The sequence below is a fragment of the Podarcis muralis genome, chromosome 17 (genome assembly GCF_964188315.1).
Source record: "Podarcis muralis chromosome 17, rPodMur119.hap1.1, whole genome shotgun sequence".
In the NCBI taxonomy this organism is placed as follows: domain Eukaryota; kingdom Metazoa; phylum Chordata; class Lepidosauria; order Squamata; family Lacertidae; genus Podarcis; species Podarcis muralis.
Window position 1 is genome coordinate 4,050,843 of NC_135671.1, and position 17,877 is coordinate 4,068,719.

Consider the following 17,877-nt stretch of genomic DNA (forward strand, 5'->3'; position numbering starts at 1 on the left):
CAGAGCCAGTGGTGTAGTGGTTAAGAGTGCCGGGTTAGGATTTGGGGTAGATCTTTTCCAGCTGATTAACTGGTTTTCACCCTGCCATGGAAAACTGCTTGAAATGGGAAACATTCCCGAATCCAAAGCAGGACTTATGAATTGGGCTTAAGTCTCCTTAATAAGGGAGACAACACACAACTATGTACCAATTGCAAATGTCTTAAGGTGTGTTCTCTAAGACATCCCCTCATACAGGCTTTGTTGGAGCTGAAGGTACAATTTTGAATTATGTTCGAGTCTCCAGGAGATTTCTGCCTTTTCTCCTGTGTTCCACTCTCACCACTGGTCTCAAACTTTGCCTTTCTATTCTCCATGCCTTTCCTTTTTCCATTTCTGCCTTTTCCAACACCTCCCCAGCCAGGGGCACCTCAGACGTTGAGCTGCGGCAGAGGGGAAAGTACATTACCAGTTTTGGTTCTGCCTTTGCTCTTCATTTCCTGAAGTTTCTGCTTCTCTTTCTCAAGCAGCTCAGTTAAGTCTGTGCAGCTTAACTGTGAACACAAGAATTCTTGTTAACGCAGCTAATTTCATGCTCCTCCCACCAAACCCCCTTCTTCCCCCACTATCACCAAATTTCATATCCAAATCTTGTGAGATCTAAGGGAATGTGATCCAAAAGCTAGATTGTGTTCGAGTTACCTGAGCAAATGCCGATATAAGTAACTTATAATAGTTTTAAAAACATAGTCAGCTCCCATAAGCTACTCAGAGGAAGAGTCCTTCCAAACTAACTAATGAAGAGTTACTGCCCCTGCTGTGTGGCCCCCTGTATTTTATGAAATTGGGGGCAGGCAATAAGCCACCAGAAAAAGTTTGTGTGTGTGTGTGTTATCAGGAGGGGCATAATGACAAACGCTTGATGCTCTGATCTATCTTGCGCATGTTACATTTCATGCAGTTTGAGTTTAAGATTTATCTACCGAGTTACCTCTTCTTTTCCATCCAATTGTGTATGAGTAGGAGCCAAAGTTTGGGAAAGGGGGTGTCTATAGTGGCAGGAAAGGGTGTCAGTGTACCAAGCAAAAAGTGAGATAAAGAGCTTACCTTACAGGAGAAAGGATTGTTGGAAAGGAAGGCAGCCAGCAGCTGAATTGCATTCTTAACCACATTTACAGATTTGTCCTGTAGGCGACCCACAGCTAAGCATGCTACAGACTGGAACTGAGTTAAGGGCAAAGCCTACAAGCAGGGAGGAAAGAAAGAAAGAGATGAGAGGCTATAAACAGGTACAACTGTAGAAGCAGTAAATGGCACCAATGCCATGTTACCTTGATTAAGTGGTACTAGAAACCTGTATTTTGCTTTTGGTCCTAAACGTGTGTATGATGTATATAATTGCCCTTGAAATATAGACTGGTTCCTACTTGCACTGTTCCCTTGAAGGCCTACAGCTCTCTCCAGCCATCACATGTAGCATTTTCTGTCAAAGTCCAGATACGAGACAAATCTCTACAAACCTGGCTGGGAAGAGTGACCTGGAAAAGCCCACTGCCCTGCCTCTCACCTTTCCACCCCCACCAATCTTGCATTGTTTCAGTGTTCAGTACGTGGGGGTTACGTACTGGGTGAAAATCGTGTAAGTGGGGATACCCTCTAAGCACCTTTTAAATGCCCTCTCTGCCACTGTCTCTCCAATCCAGACAAAAAACCTGTATCAATAAATATCCACAACTAGAACTGAAGCTCTTGGGCCAGCAAGAGGCTGTAGGACAAATGGCTGCTGCGCTATCACACGCATCAGCTGTTAGGCGGGAAGGCTGAGCAGACTAAATAAAGCACTACTGTGCCTCCAGTATCCTCGGGGCTTCCTCCACCCACACTGGGCTCCAAGGAGGGTCTCCTCATGAGCCACAAAAACTCCCCAGCTCTCTCCCGCCATGTCCAGGTTTGAATTGAATTATTTATCTTTTTCCTGGTACGGCACATATGTGTGCTCATGCGCAAGCCCATTGTGCGTAAGTGGGGGGATGCCTGTGTTTACAAACGGTGTGGATATTCTCATAGCCTCTTCCATAAGGAGGGGACCTGGAGGTCCGGCTAGCATACATGGCCGCCCATTTCCTGCTTTCTTCAACTGCAGAGGATGGACAAAATACGGCGAACCAAAGGCTGGAGGGGACTAGATGCTCAGCAGACACAACCCCACTCGCAGATGTGCAGAGGGGAGGAAAAATTAACCCTAAACAAGCCAATTAAACTTGGCAGGACAGGAAAACTAGAACAAAGCCCTCGCAATCTACAATTACCAAAAGCCTCCAAGAGAGATGGCACTTCCCAATGCAAACTATCCTCCTACCCTTTGAGGTATGGAATTGATAAAGGATGCTGAACTCAAGAGTGCCCCCTCCCTCACAACTCACCTTTTGTTGCACAATTCGGGTGAAGAGTTGCAGCACACGACTGCGCACAAAGCTATTGACATCACACGTGTGCGCCTGCAGGGTGTCCAGGAATTGATCCCGTGTGTTTTTGGAAGCTTCTTCCAGCTGCTCTCCATTCAGCACCTGCAGCAACACCTCTGCCATAGCAGTCAAAATGGCATTGCGCATCCCATAGCTCTGCAGGACAACAATATGGTTTAGAAGGGCATTTCTCCTGGCGCTTTCAAAATCTCACAAACAAGGGGCCGAGGAGGCAAACGTCCCAAGGAAACTTCCAATACGAAGCAGGTTGAATTGCATCATCTCTGCAGCACTTGCAGGCTAGATGCCCACGGCAGCAGCAGCTCTGTGCCAGCCTGAGCCTATTTGTCATGGACTGCTAGAAGCTGCAGGGAAAGGCAATCCAAAACCAGAATATCCTGATGCAATACTTGGACATGATTGATGAGTCAGAGCTAGAGAGACACAGGATTAAGATGCCATACACACATCCCATTTCGTATAGCTGGAAAGACATTTCTGGGCTGGCACATGTGTGCCCCTAGTGTTCTAGCTGCAGCACAGGGTTGTGGCCGACTTGCACATTGATCCAAACAAGGTTTTCTCTGGAAAAAGTATCAGAGTCCACTACCACTCATTACCAAGTAACCATGAGCAGGACTGATGCCACAGAAGAAAGGATTTCATGAACTAAGAACCACAGAGCTGATTCTTGTATTTGAACCAAACTCTTCTGGGCAGCTCTCTGTGATTTCTCTGCAGCCTCAGGAAAGCCGATGATCCATTCGAAAGCAGGTTCTGAATCACAAGACTGGTCTGGGTGCTCAATATGTTTTGCCTGAAACCTGAGTGCAGTCATACCTCGGGTTACAGATGCTTCAGGTTAAGTTTTTTCGGGTTACGGACTGCCAAAACCCAGAAGTACTGGAACGGGTTACTTCTGGCTTTCGCGCAGAAGTGCTACACTGCACTTTGCACATAAGCGCCAAATTGCAACCTGCGTATGTGCAGATGTGATGCTGGGAGTTGAGGATGTGCATCCCGCACGGATCTCGTTCGCAACCCGAATGCCCACTGTATAGTTATAAGGCAGGCATATGAAGGGAGGCGGGGGGGGGGGGAGGAGAGGAAAAGATGCCAGCTACTGGTTCTGAATCTACTGAGGTGCAACCAAAACAAAGAGATGCAGACAAAATAACAGAGCCTTGACAGATGCAAGATGCTGGCTGGGCAGGTGACTTTCTTTGCTTTAAATAAGCCAGTAGGTCCTCCCATATATGCTCAAGATCTCAGGCCAAACAAAAGGAGAGTTGTGCAGTCTTAACATTTCACATGGTCGCATATTGAATACCTCTCCATCCAGGTGATGCAGGAGGACACTTATGTTGGCCAGCACTATGGCTGGTGCTTGTCCAGCCAGTTCTACAAGGAAGGCAGCATAGCCCTTCACCCCTGAGGCGTCTCGGGACAGCTCCTGAGGGCACTTCTGTCCGATTTCCCTGAACAATGAACCAAGAGTCAGTGGCTGAAGCTGCCGAGAACAGGGTGGGAAGAAGGACAAGAGCCTCTCTCACCTTAGCAGCTCCCCCACAATGCTCTTCATTCCATATTCCTTTATCCACACACCCACAGCCTCCACAAACACTGGAGCTACGTGTTCAAAGTGCTGAAGCATCTGCACGACCTTCAGAGTGGCACCTACCAAAGATAGCTGCGGTAAGAGAAGACTCATTTTCAATAAGAAGATAGGTAGAGAAGTTTAGGTTAGGGGTTTATGGTGCACCAGCATCAGCAGCTGGACCATATCATGCCAAACACTAGGGTAGCTCTAAAAGAAAAGAGCAGACTTACTCAGCATATGGCCATAACGAAGTAGAACGACACCTAGCAGATGAATCACTGCATTTCGTGTAGGCCGATGTCTCTGGTGGCCAATGCTAGGGTTCTCCAGGATGCGGTAGCAGCAGCCAGTCACTAAACTGGAGGGGAAATCAAAACAGGAATCAGAACAGATATGGATTATATTGGGGAGAACAGAGAAATAGGAGGGATACTCACAACACTGCAAGCCTCGAAGGCACACACATTACTGGTGATAAATAAACCCCTGAATTATTTTTCCTTAGTTCAAGTTTACCTTGTTGCCCTAATCAATCCCTCCTCCTCGCAAACGGACTGATCCCTGCCACTCTTCCGCAATGTAAGAAAGCATGCTTTCAGAGACCTTGCCCAGAAACAGCTTCCTGTTCAACCCCTCCAACATTCACACCTGATAAACTCTTCCTCCACTACAAAACTGTTCCACAGGCGATGAAGATCCAGTTGAAGTAACTGTGTGAGCAGCTGCACGACGTGTTGCCTTTCCTCCTCCCAGAGAAAGCCTTTAGCCTGGCTCTTCTTACCCTGTTAAAGCAAGGCATCAACTTCAGGTGTGAGTGGAAGAGAAAAATGAGCACACACAGCAACCCTTCGCGAATTAGGTTCCACATGTCGCAAGATCAATGCACATTGGGCAGCTGAATGTGTGTGTCTTTCCCCCTTCAGATGTTCCATACAACACATGAAGGTGGTAGTGGGTGGAGCTTGCCGTGGAAGGCCATGTCCCTATTTAAGTTCTCAGCTTACATTTTATGTATCAATTATTTTTATCATACAACTTGAAAGACTGATTTTAATTTGACTTTGGGGCAACTATCTTAATAATAATAATAATAATAATAATAATAATAATAATAATAATAATAATTTTATACCCCGCCCACCTGGCTGGGTTTCCCCAGCCACTCTGGGCGGCTTCCAACAAAACACTAAAATACAATAACCTATTAAACATTAAAAGCTTCCCTAAAGAGGGCTGCCTTCAGATGTCTTCTAAAAGTTTGGTAGTTACCGTATTTTTTGCTCTAAAAGACGCACCAGACCACAAGACGCACCTAGTTTTTGGAGGAGGAAAACAAGAAAAAAATATATTCTGAATCTCAGAAGCCAGAACAGCAAGAGGGATCGCTGCACAGCGAAAGCAGCGATCCCTCTTGCTGTTCTGGCTTCTGGGATAGCTGTGCAGCCTGCATTCGCTCCATAAGACGCACACACATTTCCCCTTACTTTTTAGGAGGGAAAAAGTGAGTCTTATAGAGCAAAAAATACGGTATTTTTCTCTTTGACATCTGGTGGGAGGGTGTTCCACAGGGCGGGCGCCACTACCGAGAAGGCCCTCTGCCTGGTTCCCTGTAACTTGGCTTCTCACAGCGAGGGAACCACCAGAAGGCCCTTGGCGCTGGACCTCAGTGTCCGGGCAGAACGATGGAGGTGGAGACGCTAAAGGGCCATCTTAAGCCCAGCAAGTTTTCAGATTCAGCCTTCTACCTTCTTCTTGGAATCCAGCCCCACCAGGCTGCTTTTGCCACACTCTATTTCAAAAGCCTCCACCATCCGTGCTAGTAGGTAGCAATTCATCTTGAGAGCATTGTGGTGAAGAGCACGAAGTGAAGGTGCTAGGTCAGCATTGCTCATGATGGCTGTCAGGGCACTGGAGTGACTGGCGACAACTGTGGAGAGAAGTGGGGAGATGGATCACCAGGCATGCTCTTGGCACATGTTTGCCTTAAATACAAGCCCACTCCAGCTTTCAGATTACCAAAGACTTGTGATCATGTTGCCTCAAAAGCCATAACTCTGGCAGCACCCAGCAACCCATAACCCAGGCACGCTAGGCTTGTCTTGTGTCCATGCCCCTGACCACTCCTTGCAACACTTTGCAAGAGATGGATGCCTCCTCTAGAGAGGAAGCCAGAAGGAATGGGATGTCCTGTAGGTCTGCCCTTACAGCGGACACACATAGCTTTGCACTGACCACCAAGATTACAGACCTCTATAAGGGGAATGGGCTGAGGGAGCAGCCTGCCAATGAAGTCACATTTGCCTTGATAGCATCATAAAGCTGCCAAAAAAGAAGCTACACTTTCTATGACGCCAAGGGGCCTCACTCACCTTTCATCATCAGTTCTAGCGCATCTTCTTTGAGAGCAGCATCTACAGTTCTGAAGTGGCTGCCGGAGAGAGATGTGAAGTTCAAAGAAGGGGAAAGCAAGAGCCAGGTTCAGTTCAGAACTGCATTCAGTGACCCCAGCTCCTAAGACATGCTTTTAAAGTACATTATGTAATGCAAGGCCTGCATCTGCTGTTGGGTCAGAGACCGGTTAGGAATGCTACTGGTGTACCACCCACACTACTGCTTTACAGCCTCCCTGGCTGAGGTTGTCTCAGGTGTGATGCTGGAGAAACCCAGAACAGGGGTTTTGGATGACTTCACTTAGGATCCAGCTTGGGAGTTCTCAGCCTCCAGTGGTCTTTCTCAAATGGTCATTGGTCCAAGGCACTGAGCAGAGCACACCTTCCATTTAGTCTGTGCACTTTGGGGAGGGTGGCAGTCTGAAAATAGGCGGAGTGGTCATCACCTTGTTGCAATGGGCAGTCCGCTTACAGGTGAGGTTTGGATTTACAGTGACAATTCTCCGCTGCAAGGGTGGGGGACTAGTTAGGATAGCCCACCCCTGCAGACGGAAGGTATCTTATTCCTAACTGCTCTAGGTTTCCTCCCCAGTGGATAGAGCAGGTGATCCTACTGAGGCACTAGTCTTATGATGGAATGGTGAGACTTGCAGGGCCATTGACATGATCACTCCTGACAGCCCTCTCCTATGCTGTGAGGCCACTTTGTTCCTTGGTATACTGAGGAGCAAGGGACGCGGGTGGCGCTGTGGGTAAAAGCCTCAGCGCCTAGGGCTTGCCGATCGAAAGGTCGGCGGTTCGAATCCCCGCAGCGGGGTGCGCTCCCGTTGCTCGGTCCCATCGCCTGCCAACCTAGCAGTTCGAAAGCACCCCCGGGTGCAAGTAGATAAATAGGGACCGCTTACTAGTGGGAAGGTAAACAGCGTTTCCGTGTGTGGCTCTGGCTCGCCAGAGCAGCGATGTCATGCTGGCCACGTGACCCGGAAGTGTCTCCGGACAGCGCTGGCCCCCGGCCTCTTGAGTGAGATGGGCACACAACCCTAGAGTCTGTCAAGACTGGCCCGTAAGGGCAGGGGTACCTTTACCTTTACTATACTGAGGAGCTGCATTACCATTAAGAAAGGGCCCCAGGGACTCTCAACCCCAAAAGGCTGAGCTCTTTCAAATAATAGCAATAGTGCTTCTGAGCATGCAAACTCACTGTAGGATACTGTACACTGTATCAAAATGCTGCAGGATAGCAAGAGCTCCTTGTGTGCGGAAAACTGTCCGAAATGCTGCAGAGAGAGAGACAGAGAGAAACCACACGTGAGAGCCAAATTTCATATATGACTCATTGTGAATTAAATCAGTGTACTTCTAATTACTGCCCTTAATGCTGTTCGGCATCAGAATAATGTTGAAAGTAAACAACGGAGCAAAGCTGGTTCAGCTCTAGTTCTGATAGCTTTAAAAAGGGATTGGACTCATTCACAGAAGACAGATCTATTAACAGCTATTAGCCACAAAAGCATACCCGTCAAGTGTCCCAATTTTCCAGGGACAGCCATCCCAGCTTGATTTGATCCTGGAATGTCCCTATTTCCCCTGCCAGTGCTGCAGTACAGTGATAAGAAAGACCATGGTGCATCTGCAGCAAAATAACTAGATGCCTTCACCTGCCACAAAGCATGTATTTCCTGTATTGGTCTCCACAGCCACTGCAGACGCTGCAACTTTCCAATAGCTTGACCTCACCCCCAAAGGCAAATTCCTCCACTGTCTCCCAAGATAGATGGATGTCAGCTACTGCCACTGAGCTCAGAGAGGATGTTGAGCCAACACTTGTCCAGAGCGGTGGCTGCGAGGGAACATCCTGTTGCCTCCATGGCTGCCGCTGACAGTTCCCTCCCCTAGGCAGCTCATAGCGGCTGCTGGAGAGCAGGTGAGGAGAGGCTGTGCCACTACCAAGGCCCAGGCCCATGTGATGTGCCAGCTCTGAGGGGCAAGAATAAAAGGGGAGCGGAGCGCAAGGAGTCTTTTTTAAATAAAAAAAAAATGCTTTGTGCACCCACGTCTAATATTGCCCCCTTCTAATTTCTTTATTGGTGTGTGTTTTTCTTTTTGTAAATCTACTAAAGAATAAAATAAAATCAGGATTAAGGTGTTTTTACAGAACAGTGGATGGTGTGTATGTGTGTCCTATTGATTTAGTGGTGGTAGTATTGGCACTTCTGATAGGAAACGCTCTGCATGGGGGTGGGGAGGCAGACAAAAATTGTCTTCTTGGTTTCTGAGCTTCCCAGTTAATTTTGCCATTTCAGCACAGTCCATCAACTTGATTTGCCATTCTTCTCTGGTCGGGGTTGTCTACAATTCTGTGATTCTCTCTCTCTTTTTAATCAACCAGTCATTTATTGTATTTGACTAAAAGGCATTACAAATCCAGTTACAAAAGCACCAAACCCAATAAAACCTATTAAGAAAGATCTAAAAACAAGCATCCATTTACAATAAATCAAATTAATGAATCCCCTGCACAATCTACATTTCCTTTTATGTGACAAATCACTTTAGCGGCTTTTGCCAAGGCTGTTTTATATGTGACAAGGGGGTCGCAGTCAGGTAATCAGTGCTTTTTTCCTGGGGGGTGATGCATAAGTACGCATACCCCTAAACATTTTGTGAACATTCATTTACTGTATTTATTTTTCCCGTTTTGAATTATAAAATGGTGGTTTTCTTTTAAAAATATATATATATAATTTTTCTTTATTTTCTATTTAGTTATATACATTCACATCCTCAATGTCCACTTTACCGTCCTGGCTCTTTAGAGCCTATCAACTTCCTTCCCTCCCGCCTCATGGCTTTCAAAATTAACCTTTATACCATTGCATTTTGTACGTTTTCCTATTCTAATTACACTCTAATCACACTCACAATTCTGTGATTCTCATGCAGTCCGCCTGCTTTATCTGGGAAGAGACCTCGACATCCACACCCACACGGCCTCTCAGGCTGCACGGTTACTCGGGAGTAAGCCCGGCTCAGACGAAGGCGGGAGGGAGCCTTACTCCCGAGTAGGCCCGCCCCGATCCCCGGCGACGTCAGCGCCCGCCTCCTACCCACCTGCCAGCTGCCCCGGGAGCTGCTTCGGGGGCAGCACCTCCTGCACCACGTACTGCGAGGGCCCCGCGCCGCGGAGCAAGTCGGCGGGCGACAAGGGCAGGCTGAACTCCCACGAGGGGGCCGCGGGCGGAGGAGCGTCGGCCATGGCCGCTTCGGAAAAAGAATCCCCTCAGGAGGAGAGAGAGACCCGCGGAGCAGACCTCGGAACACGACCGGCCCGCCGGCCGCGCCTCAGCGAATGGGGGGAAAAGCGCGGGAAGCACCGAACGAAGCACCCCAGCGCGCGCGCACCCGCACCCGCCGCCCAATAAGAGACGGAGAAGACGAAATGCGCGCCGCCACTTCGAACGCCACCCGCTCGCCCAATCACGACGCTGAGCCCGGCCGCCCCAATCACGTGCAGAGGGCGAGGTTCTCTAACGGCCCAAAATTCCAATTAGAGCTTAGCAAAAAGCATAGAGATGTGAAAGTACCCGATACTTCCGAGACGGAACTTTTAGGTTGCCTTTGGCGTTAAGTTTCTTCAGCGGAGGAGAGTCGTCTCTTCTTTTTACGACTACTGAAATATAGTCGTTCCTCTGGTTCCCTTATTGAGTGACACAATCACTGTTTTTTTCGGGGGGGGGGGGACGGGGACGCATACCCCTAAACATTTTGTGAATCTAAGTTTGGCCTCATTGAGGGGCAGTATTTCCATATCAGTAGGAAAATGTAAGGTAAAGGGACCCCTGACCATTAGGTCCAGTCGTGACTGACTCTGGGGTTGCGGTGCTCTTCTCGCTTTACTGGCCGAGGGAGCCAGCGTACAGGTCATGTGGCCAGCATGACTAAGCTGCTTCTGGCGAACCAGAGAAGCACGGAAACGCTGTTTACCTTCCCGCTGGAGTGGTACCTATTTATCTACTTGCACTTTGAAGTGCTTTCGAACTGCTAGGTTGGCAGGAGCAGGGACTGAGCAACGGGAGCTCACCCTGTCGCAGGGATTCGAACCTCCGACCTTCTGATCGGCAAGCCCCAGGCTCTGCACCTCTAAACATTTTAAAAGAAAAAAAGAGCACTGGATACAATTAATCAGATCACGTTCAAATGAGGAATGAAACCGGCCTTGCTGATCCTACTTTGCCCCACAGAATCGAGGTACATAACCTATAAAGGTCTCATTATGCGCTCATCGTCAACTGTGGCTAAATTAGTGGCAGCAAAATACTGAAATCTCTGGGGAGCAAACCTTTTCGAAGCTGGATCTCGCAAGTACGGGCACCGTTCCTATATGGACCCCCAATACTTTCTGTACACATAGCTGTCAACGTTTCCCTTTTTTAAAAGGGAAATTCCCTTATTCCGAATAGGATTCCTCACAAGAAAAGGGAAAAGTTGACAGCTATGTTACAACTTAGACTCTGCAAAACCGACTGAACGTGGTTTCTTTCCATCCACCATCACCACATGGAAACATTGCAGAATGACACTTTTATTTGACAGCTTTCATTGGAATATAAGTCACCACAACTCTTTCGCCAACATTTTCTTTCTTCTTTTCGATAAGGCTCTGCATTCCACTTCGACATCTTAAATGTATAATACGACTCCGTGCAAATCAGTAACGCTCAATGTTTCTGCATAGAACTAAGCACAGGATCTGTTGGATTGCAAATTAAGGACGTGACAGGTTACAGATACCTGGAGGATTTTTGGTTCGTAAGAGTCCCAAACATAGGCGCCGACCCCATGGGGCCTGAGGGGGCCCGAGCCCCCTCAAAAATTTTATTGGGGGGGCTCCGCCCCCCCCAATAATTTAAAAAATTATCGCGCGCCTTGGCTCCCGCGGCCGGCGAGGGGAGCCCGGGCCGCGCGCGGCTGCTGCTGCCGCCTCTCCTGGGGGCGCCGCCTCCCCGGGCGGGAACGCTGCGGTTGCGCGAGGGAGGAGGGCGGCCCCCGGGGGCTGGGAGAGTCTAATCACCAGCCCACCTTTTAACCTGCTATATCCACAGTGAACTGCACTGGAGGTATAACCTACCCACAGGCTACTGTCAGTTAAAACGCCCCTCCCCGATCGCAGCTGAATTATCATAACATTTCAATGAATGTTTGTAAGCAACAACCAATTAAGCATGCAAAATATGACGCACGTTTGAAAAAAGGCTGAGCTCAAGTCTTCTCTGCTACCTTTTCCTTCTAGGTAGGGAGATACTGTAATCCATTCGAAGTCATGATAAAATCCCGAATTTCTTCACTGATTTCTTTAAGCAGCTCACTCCCCCCCCAAAAAAAACTAATTTATTTAAAGAGTGCTTTGTTTCTTTTTTTAGCCCCTTTTATTCAGCCCCTAAACAAGCAATCCAGTTTGGCTTGCCATTTTTTCCTTTTCCTAGCTCTATGGTAATTTCATTCACTTCCCGTTTAAAAAGAAAAGAAAACCCTTGACCGGAAGTTGTGAGGAAGCGATGCATTCTGGGAAGGTCCCAAGATGGCGGAAGTTGACTCGTGAGGCCGCTATGCTTCTCTGAAGCGGTTTAGTAACTCGGGATCTCCATGGCGGCGGCGCTGCTCTTGTCAGCCGCGCGGGGCTTGTTGGGCCGCAGTTTCCTCGCTCCGGGAGTGAGCCGGCCGTTCAGTTCGGGTGAGTCAGCCCGTCTGCGCGGAGAAGTAGCTGCGGTTGGGGGGGCGTCGCCTGGAGATGACGTCACCGGAGCCATGCCGCCGTAGTTCCCATTACAGTACAGTGGTACCTTGGGTTACATACGCTTCAGGTTACAGACTCTGCTAACCCAGAAATAGTACCCCGGGTTAAGAACTTTGCTTCAGGATGAGAACCGAAATCGTGCTCCGGCGGCGCGGCAGCAGCAGGAGGCTCCATTAGCTAAAGTGGTGCTTCAGGTTAAGGACAGTTTCAGGTTAAGAACGGACCTCCGGAACGAATTAAGTACTTAACCCGAGGTACCACCGTATTCCAAAAGGACTGGAGTAAATTTATATATTTGAAAGATTATTGTAATCAAGTAACATCACTAGCAGGGTTGTCTGAAGACTTGTAATGAGAAATTCTCTCCCTTTTTATATTTATTTAACTTTTGAGGTGTTTTGTAATGAGCATAACTAGAATTGGAAAACGTATAAAATGCAGTCATATAAAGGTTAATTTTGAAAGCCATGAGGCGGGAGGGAAGGAAGTCGAGGGGCTCTAAGGAGCCAGAGAGGTAAAGTTGTTAATAAGGATGTGATTGTATATTATTAAATGAAAAACTAATTTATATGTGTGTGTGTTTTCCATATATATATATATATATATATATATATATATATATATATACACAGTATATATATAGAGGTGGTTGGAGGATGGATGGCGGCTAACAGATTGAGGTTGAATTCTGACAAGACAGAAGTACTGTTTTGAGGGGGCAGGCGGGTGTGGAGGACTCCCTGGTCCTGAATGCTGTAGCTGTGCCCCTGAAGGACCAGGTGCGCAGCCTGGGAGTCATTTTGGACTCACAGCCGTCCATGGAGGCGCAGGTCAGTTCTGTGTCCAGGGCAGCTGTCTACCAGCTCCATCTGGTACGCAGATTGAGACCCTACCTGCCCATAGACTGTCTTGCCAGAGTGGTGGATGCTCTAGTTATCTCCTGTTTAGACTTCTGCAGTGCGCTCTACGTGGGGCTACCTTTGAAGGTGACTCGAAAACTGCAATTAATCCAGAATGCGGCAGCTAGACTGGTGACTGGGAGTGGCTGCTGGGACCATATAACACCGGTCCTGAGAGACATCCGTTGGCTCCCAGTACGTTTCCGAGCACAAATCAATGTGTTGGTGCTGACCTTTAAAGCCATAAATGGCCTCGGCCCAGTATACATGAAGGAGCGTTTCTAACCCCATCATTCAGCCCAGACACTGAGGTCCAGCTCCCAGGGCCTTCTGGCAGTTCCCTCACTGCAAGAAGTGAGGTTACAGGGAACCAGGCAGTGGGACTTCTTGGTAGTAGCGCCTGCCCCATGGAACACTCTCCCATCAGATGTCAAAGAAATAAGCAACTATCCTACTTTTAAAAGACATCTGAAGGCAGCCCTGTTTAGGGAAGTTTTTAATGTTTAATGCTGTATTGTGTTTTTAATATTTGATTGGGAGCTGCCCAGAGTGGTTGGGGAAACCCAGCCAGATTGGCGGGGTATAAATAATAAATTAGGTAAAGGGACCCCTGACCATTAGGTCCAGTCGTGACCGACTCTGGGGTTGCAGTGCTCATCTCGCTTTATTGGCCGAGGGAGCCGGCGTACAGCTTCCGGGTCATGTGGCCAGCATGAATAAGCCGCTTCTGGCGAACCAGAGCAGCGCACGGAAACGCCGTTTACCTTCCTGCTGGAGCGGTACCTATTTCTCTACTTGCACTTTGACGTGCTTTCGAACTGCTAGGTTGGCAGGAGAAAATAATAAATTATGATGATTATTATTTTATTAGCATGGGTGGGGCTTGATCCCAAGTTGCCCACATCTAAATCTGAGTAAGTAGTATTTTTGGACATATGCAATGTGAGAATTTCCAAGGCGGGTACATAATGAACAGATCCCAAAGGTGGAGTTTTTACAATGACAGACCTACCATTTCTGGTCACTTTTTCTCTTCCAGGAATCCCTAACCAAATGCGTGTGAGGGAGCCCCCCCGCCCTAAACCAGTTGATCGATGGACAGAGAAACGAGCGCTGTTTGGAGTCTATGACAATATTGGCATTCTGGGTAAATATTGGGAATGCAGAGTTACTGAACAGATAAATCGGGCAGCGTGCAACTTTCTCTTCCTCTCCTCCCCACCCTGCAGCCCTCCACAGTTCCCCAATCTGCTCTGGAGGGTCCCTCGACCCATTGGTTTTTGAGGGAGGGGGAAGGGAGCTAACATGAAAGCCTCACTCTCAGGGAGATATGCTGGCGTTTGGTGACAAGCAGTAAGGGAAAGACATGTTTATCTGTTAATAGGTATTTGTTAGGAGTGCTTCCCAACTGAAGGAATGCACACGGCAGATAGTTAACTCTTTATTGTCAAGGATAATACTTAACACTCCCCCTCCACCACTTTATGTACCTACCCCCTTCACAGCCCAAGACTCTGCCTGCATGGCAACTGCCTCTGCTCCTCCCTTTTCAGTCCTCTCCTGGTGCTGGGAGACAGTGGTGCATGAGAGGGTGGAGAAGCACATGGGCCCTGCACTTACCTGACCTGCCTCTTCCTCCTGTTCTTTCAACCCATCCTGTGCTCCATCCTGCAGCTCCGAAGCTTCCCCTGCCTCCCGACTCTTGCCCCCTAGCCAATATAGTTCCCCCCAAACCACTGACCCCCCTGCCGCGGGTCAGACTCCAGCTCCTGCCAGTCGCTGACAGCAGTTTTATTATTACTTTCGTGCTCAGGAGGTTGGCAGGGTAGCATGGGTGCCTTGGGAGGCGTGTGCAAAAGAGGAAGGGGGACAATGTCTGGCTATTTGGCCTACAGCCCCACGGCTGACCTCTTTTTTTATGTCTATTGTATCTCTTTCTCTCTTTTTAGGGGACTTTAAGGCACACCCCAGGGACCTGATTAACGGCCCCAAATGGTTACGCGGCTGGCGGGGGAATGAACTTCAGAGATGCATCCGCAAAAAGAAAATGGTGGGTGACCGAATGTTCGTGGATGATTACCACAACCTGAACAAGAGGATTAGATATTTGTACAGGCGTTATAACCGCACTGGGAAGCATCGCTGAGAGCAGCTCCTCGTTCGCGAGCATCTGTCCCGAAGAACATGGTGCAAAATATTTGCTCACGTTATTAGGGCTCCAAAGAGAACTGTGGATGTGGAAAGCTGTTCTAATGATCTTATTCTGATTATGTTTCCATTGTATGCCACTTCATCTACCAATGTATTCCTGTACAATGTATTAATGTCCCATTGTGAGTGTACTGCTGTGACTTTTTTTCAGTCCAAGGGCTACATGTCCTAGTAGAGATATTGGGAAGGGGCATACAAGCTAGTGATGGGTGGCACCACTTCGTAATGTGGGCTACATTCCAACCATGCAAAAACCAGAAGTTGCTACACACATTTCCCCCCATCCGTCATCCATGCCAAAGCAGTTGAGGAGGGTATGGAGAAAGGCCTTATTAGAAACTCAGATATATAAGCTGATTGTCAAATGGCAGCTTAAACCTAGGTCACTGTCATCACAATGGAATATTTAGGTGCCATTCCCCCCCCAATGAATTATTATTATTATTTTATTCCATTAAAGAGAAAATCATCTCAAAGCGGTTTACAACACATTAGAACATAAAACAGAACAATCCAGAATAAAACGAATTCAAGCTTCAAGGAAAACAGTTCAGATCCTTCTCTAAGTGACACCTTGCTTTCCTCCTATTTATTTACCTACTTGATTTATATAGCTGCCCCATAGCAGAAGTACTCTAGGAAGCCAATGTGGCGTATAGTTGCACCTTGGATTCCAAATGCCTTGGACGTTTTGGCTCCCCAATGCCGCAAACCCAGAAGTGAGTGTTCCAGTTTGCGAACGTTCTTTGGAACCCGAACGTCCAGCTGGGCTTCCGCAGCTTCCGGTTGGCTGCAGGAAGGTTTTGGAAGTTGAACGGACTTCTGGAACGGATTCCGTTCGACTTCCAAGGTATGACTGTAGGGGTTAGTGTGTCAAACATATCACCTCAAGCCTGGGCAGCGTATATGGAGGTCCTGGGACTTGCTGATGTTGTCCAAAGGAAAGCAGAGGAATACCTTTGGCACCAGCTTGGCTGTAGGACTTGCTGGAAGGAGGTGTACAAGGTGCCATCCAACCGCTTTAGGGACTCCGCTAAGGATCTGTGTAGGGTTTACTCTTTAGCCCTTTCTTCTCTCGAAGATATCCTGCAAGGAAGCTGAGTTTTAGGATCAGAGTTTTCCTTTTAGATGGGCTGCTTTCCCAGGTTGACAGGCCCCATCTGCCCCTCACTTCCCACATCATGTGCTGAAACTGCCTTCTTGACCATTGGATCCACTCTTGGTCTCGTCCGCTCAATCTGCCGGAGCCTGTTTTCACATGCAGGGGATCTCCATAACTCACTGAGGGTTTGAGACCCATCGGCTACCCTCACCTGGTTTAGCCAGCCAGTCTAAGTCATTCCTGGGATAGATAGATAATTTATTACGGTCGGAGACCAGCTTATAAAACACACTTGGGGGTACAGTCACAGAAGAAATACAAACAATTAAAACAATGTACAACAATAAATTTAAAAACAATGTACAACAGTAAACTACCGCAGGGAGTTGACCCAGAGTCACCCATGGAACAGAGTTTGGGGATTTTCCTAACAAACTAGTTTGAGTTGGGAGATGGTCTGCACCTACAGATCTGTACACAGAATCTGGCGACCATCCAGGTCGTCTTCTGATCTTTGCCTAACAGGAAAAGGTCGAATTTTTGCTTTTCCGGGAGGTCGGTGAGCCTCGCCAGCAGGGGATCAATGGTCTTCCTACGTGCCTCTTCATAAAAGGGACATCTAAACAACAAGTGTTCTGGGCTTCCTATCTCTCCCAAAGAACAGACGCAAAGTCTCTGAGCATATGGGACTTTTTTAAAGGCTCCTTCCAGGACCGACGAGGGCAGAGCCAAGCTTCTGGCGAGTGTAAAGGCCCTTCTTGCATGTTTAGATACGAGAAAGAAGAGATATGCTGCCGGTGCGGCTTTATCTTTTTATTTCTCTAATTTTATAGTCGGGGCACCTAGAGCCGCCCTGTTGTCTCTTGGTATCTATTATTCTTTGCCTGACTGTAGCTTTTGCCTGGCTCAACCCCATCATTCCTGGGGTGCGGCCGCTGTTGCCTGCTGACAGCCACAGGTGAGAGCTGAGTGCAAGGTGAGGACCAAAGGTGGAAAACTATCCCAGAAGGAGCACAGTGTGTCCCCACCAGAGGTACTACCCCTCCCTTAGCACACCATACACCCTAGGAGAGGGTTTAAGGTAAAGGTAAAGGTACCCCTGCCCGTACGGGCCAGTCTTGCCAGACTCTGGGGTTGTGTGCCCATCTCACTCAAGAGGCCGGGGGCCAGCGCTTTCCGGAGACACTTCTGGGTCACGTGGCCAGCGTGACATCGCTGCTCTGGCGAGCCAGAGCCGCACATGGAAACGCCGTTTACCTTCCCGCTAGAAAGCGGTCCCTATTTATCTACTTGCACCCGGGGGTGCTTTCAAACTGCTAGGTTGGCAGGCGCTGGGACCGAACAACGGGAGCGCACCCCGCCGCGGGGATTCAAACCGCCGACCTTTCGATCGGGAAGTCCTAGGCGCTGAGGCTTTTACCCACAACGCCACCCGCA

At 48.4% G+C, this 17,877-nt stretch overlaps 2 protein-coding genes and 1 non-coding gene across 5 annotated transcripts in view; 1 reads left to right on the top strand and 2 right to left on the bottom strand.

Annotated features, from left to right (window-relative positions):
• NCAPD2 (non-SMC condensin I complex subunit D2) overlaps positions 1-11,742 on the bottom strand; it is a 30,885-nt gene extending 19,143 nt beyond the window's left edge. Inside the window, exons 1-11 of one of the 3 annotated variants that reach the window (XM_077921569.1) lie at positions 11,712-11,742; positions 7,636-7,711; positions 6,414-6,472; positions 5,790-5,971; positions 4,693-4,826; positions 4,275-4,402; positions 3,998-4,121; positions 3,775-3,922; positions 2,403-2,600; positions 1,087-1,221; positions 449-533 (exon numbers count right to left, since the gene is read on the bottom strand). In XM_077921569.1, coding sequence (XP_077777695.1) covers positions 449-533; positions 1,087-1,221; positions 2,403-2,600; positions 3,775-3,922; positions 3,998-4,121; positions 4,275-4,402; positions 4,693-4,826; positions 5,790-5,971; positions 6,414-6,423 — 1,144 coding nt within the window. In that variant the 5' untranslated portion in view covers positions 6,424-6,472; positions 7,636-7,711; positions 11,712-11,742. Of the gene's footprint in view, positions 1-448; positions 534-1,086; positions 1,222-2,402; positions 2,601-3,774; positions 3,923-3,997; positions 4,135-4,274; positions 4,403-4,692; positions 4,827-5,789; positions 5,972-6,413; positions 6,473-7,635; positions 7,712-9,545; positions 9,828-11,711 lie in introns of those variants that run through there. The other 2 variants (XM_028711870.2, XM_028711871.2) reach the window with 2 other exon arrangements.
• On the bottom strand, positions 6,047-6,364 carry LOC114588218 (small nucleolar RNA U85). The gene has a single exon (XR_003704423.2). It is a non-coding gene; the product is annotated as a small nucleolar RNA U85 (small nucleolar RNA).
• A 243-nt stretch (positions 11,743-11,985) lies between the features above and the next one.
• On the top strand, positions 11,986-15,459 carry MRPL51 (mitochondrial ribosomal protein L51). Its single transcript, XM_077921570.1, has 3 exons — positions 11,986-12,165; positions 14,167-14,274; positions 15,077-15,459. Exons 1-3 carry the CDS (start codon positions 12,078-12,080, stop codon positions 15,271-15,273), a joined length of 393 nt encoding a protein of 130 aa, XP_077777696.1. The 5' UTR covers positions 11,986-12,077; the 3' UTR covers positions 15,274-15,459.
• The last annotated feature ends 2,418 nt before the right edge of the window (positions 15,460-17,877 follow it).

What these genes read in the sequence shown, in the direction of transcription:
- MRPL51 (XM_077921570.1), top strand. Translation starts at nt 12,078, where the DNA reads ATGGCGGCGGCGCTGCTCTTGTCAGCCGCGCGGGGCTTGTTGGGCCGC. An exon ending in GAGCCGGCCGTTCAGTTCGG is followed by an intron (nt 12,166 to 14,166) that starts GTGAGTCAGCCC and finishes TTTCTCTTCCAG; the next exon opens with GAATCCCTAACCAAATGCGT. An exon ending in TGACAATATTGGCATTCTGG is followed by an intron (nt 14,275 to 15,076) that starts GTAAATATTGGG and finishes CTCTCTTTTTAG; the next exon opens with GGGACTTTAAGGCACACCCC.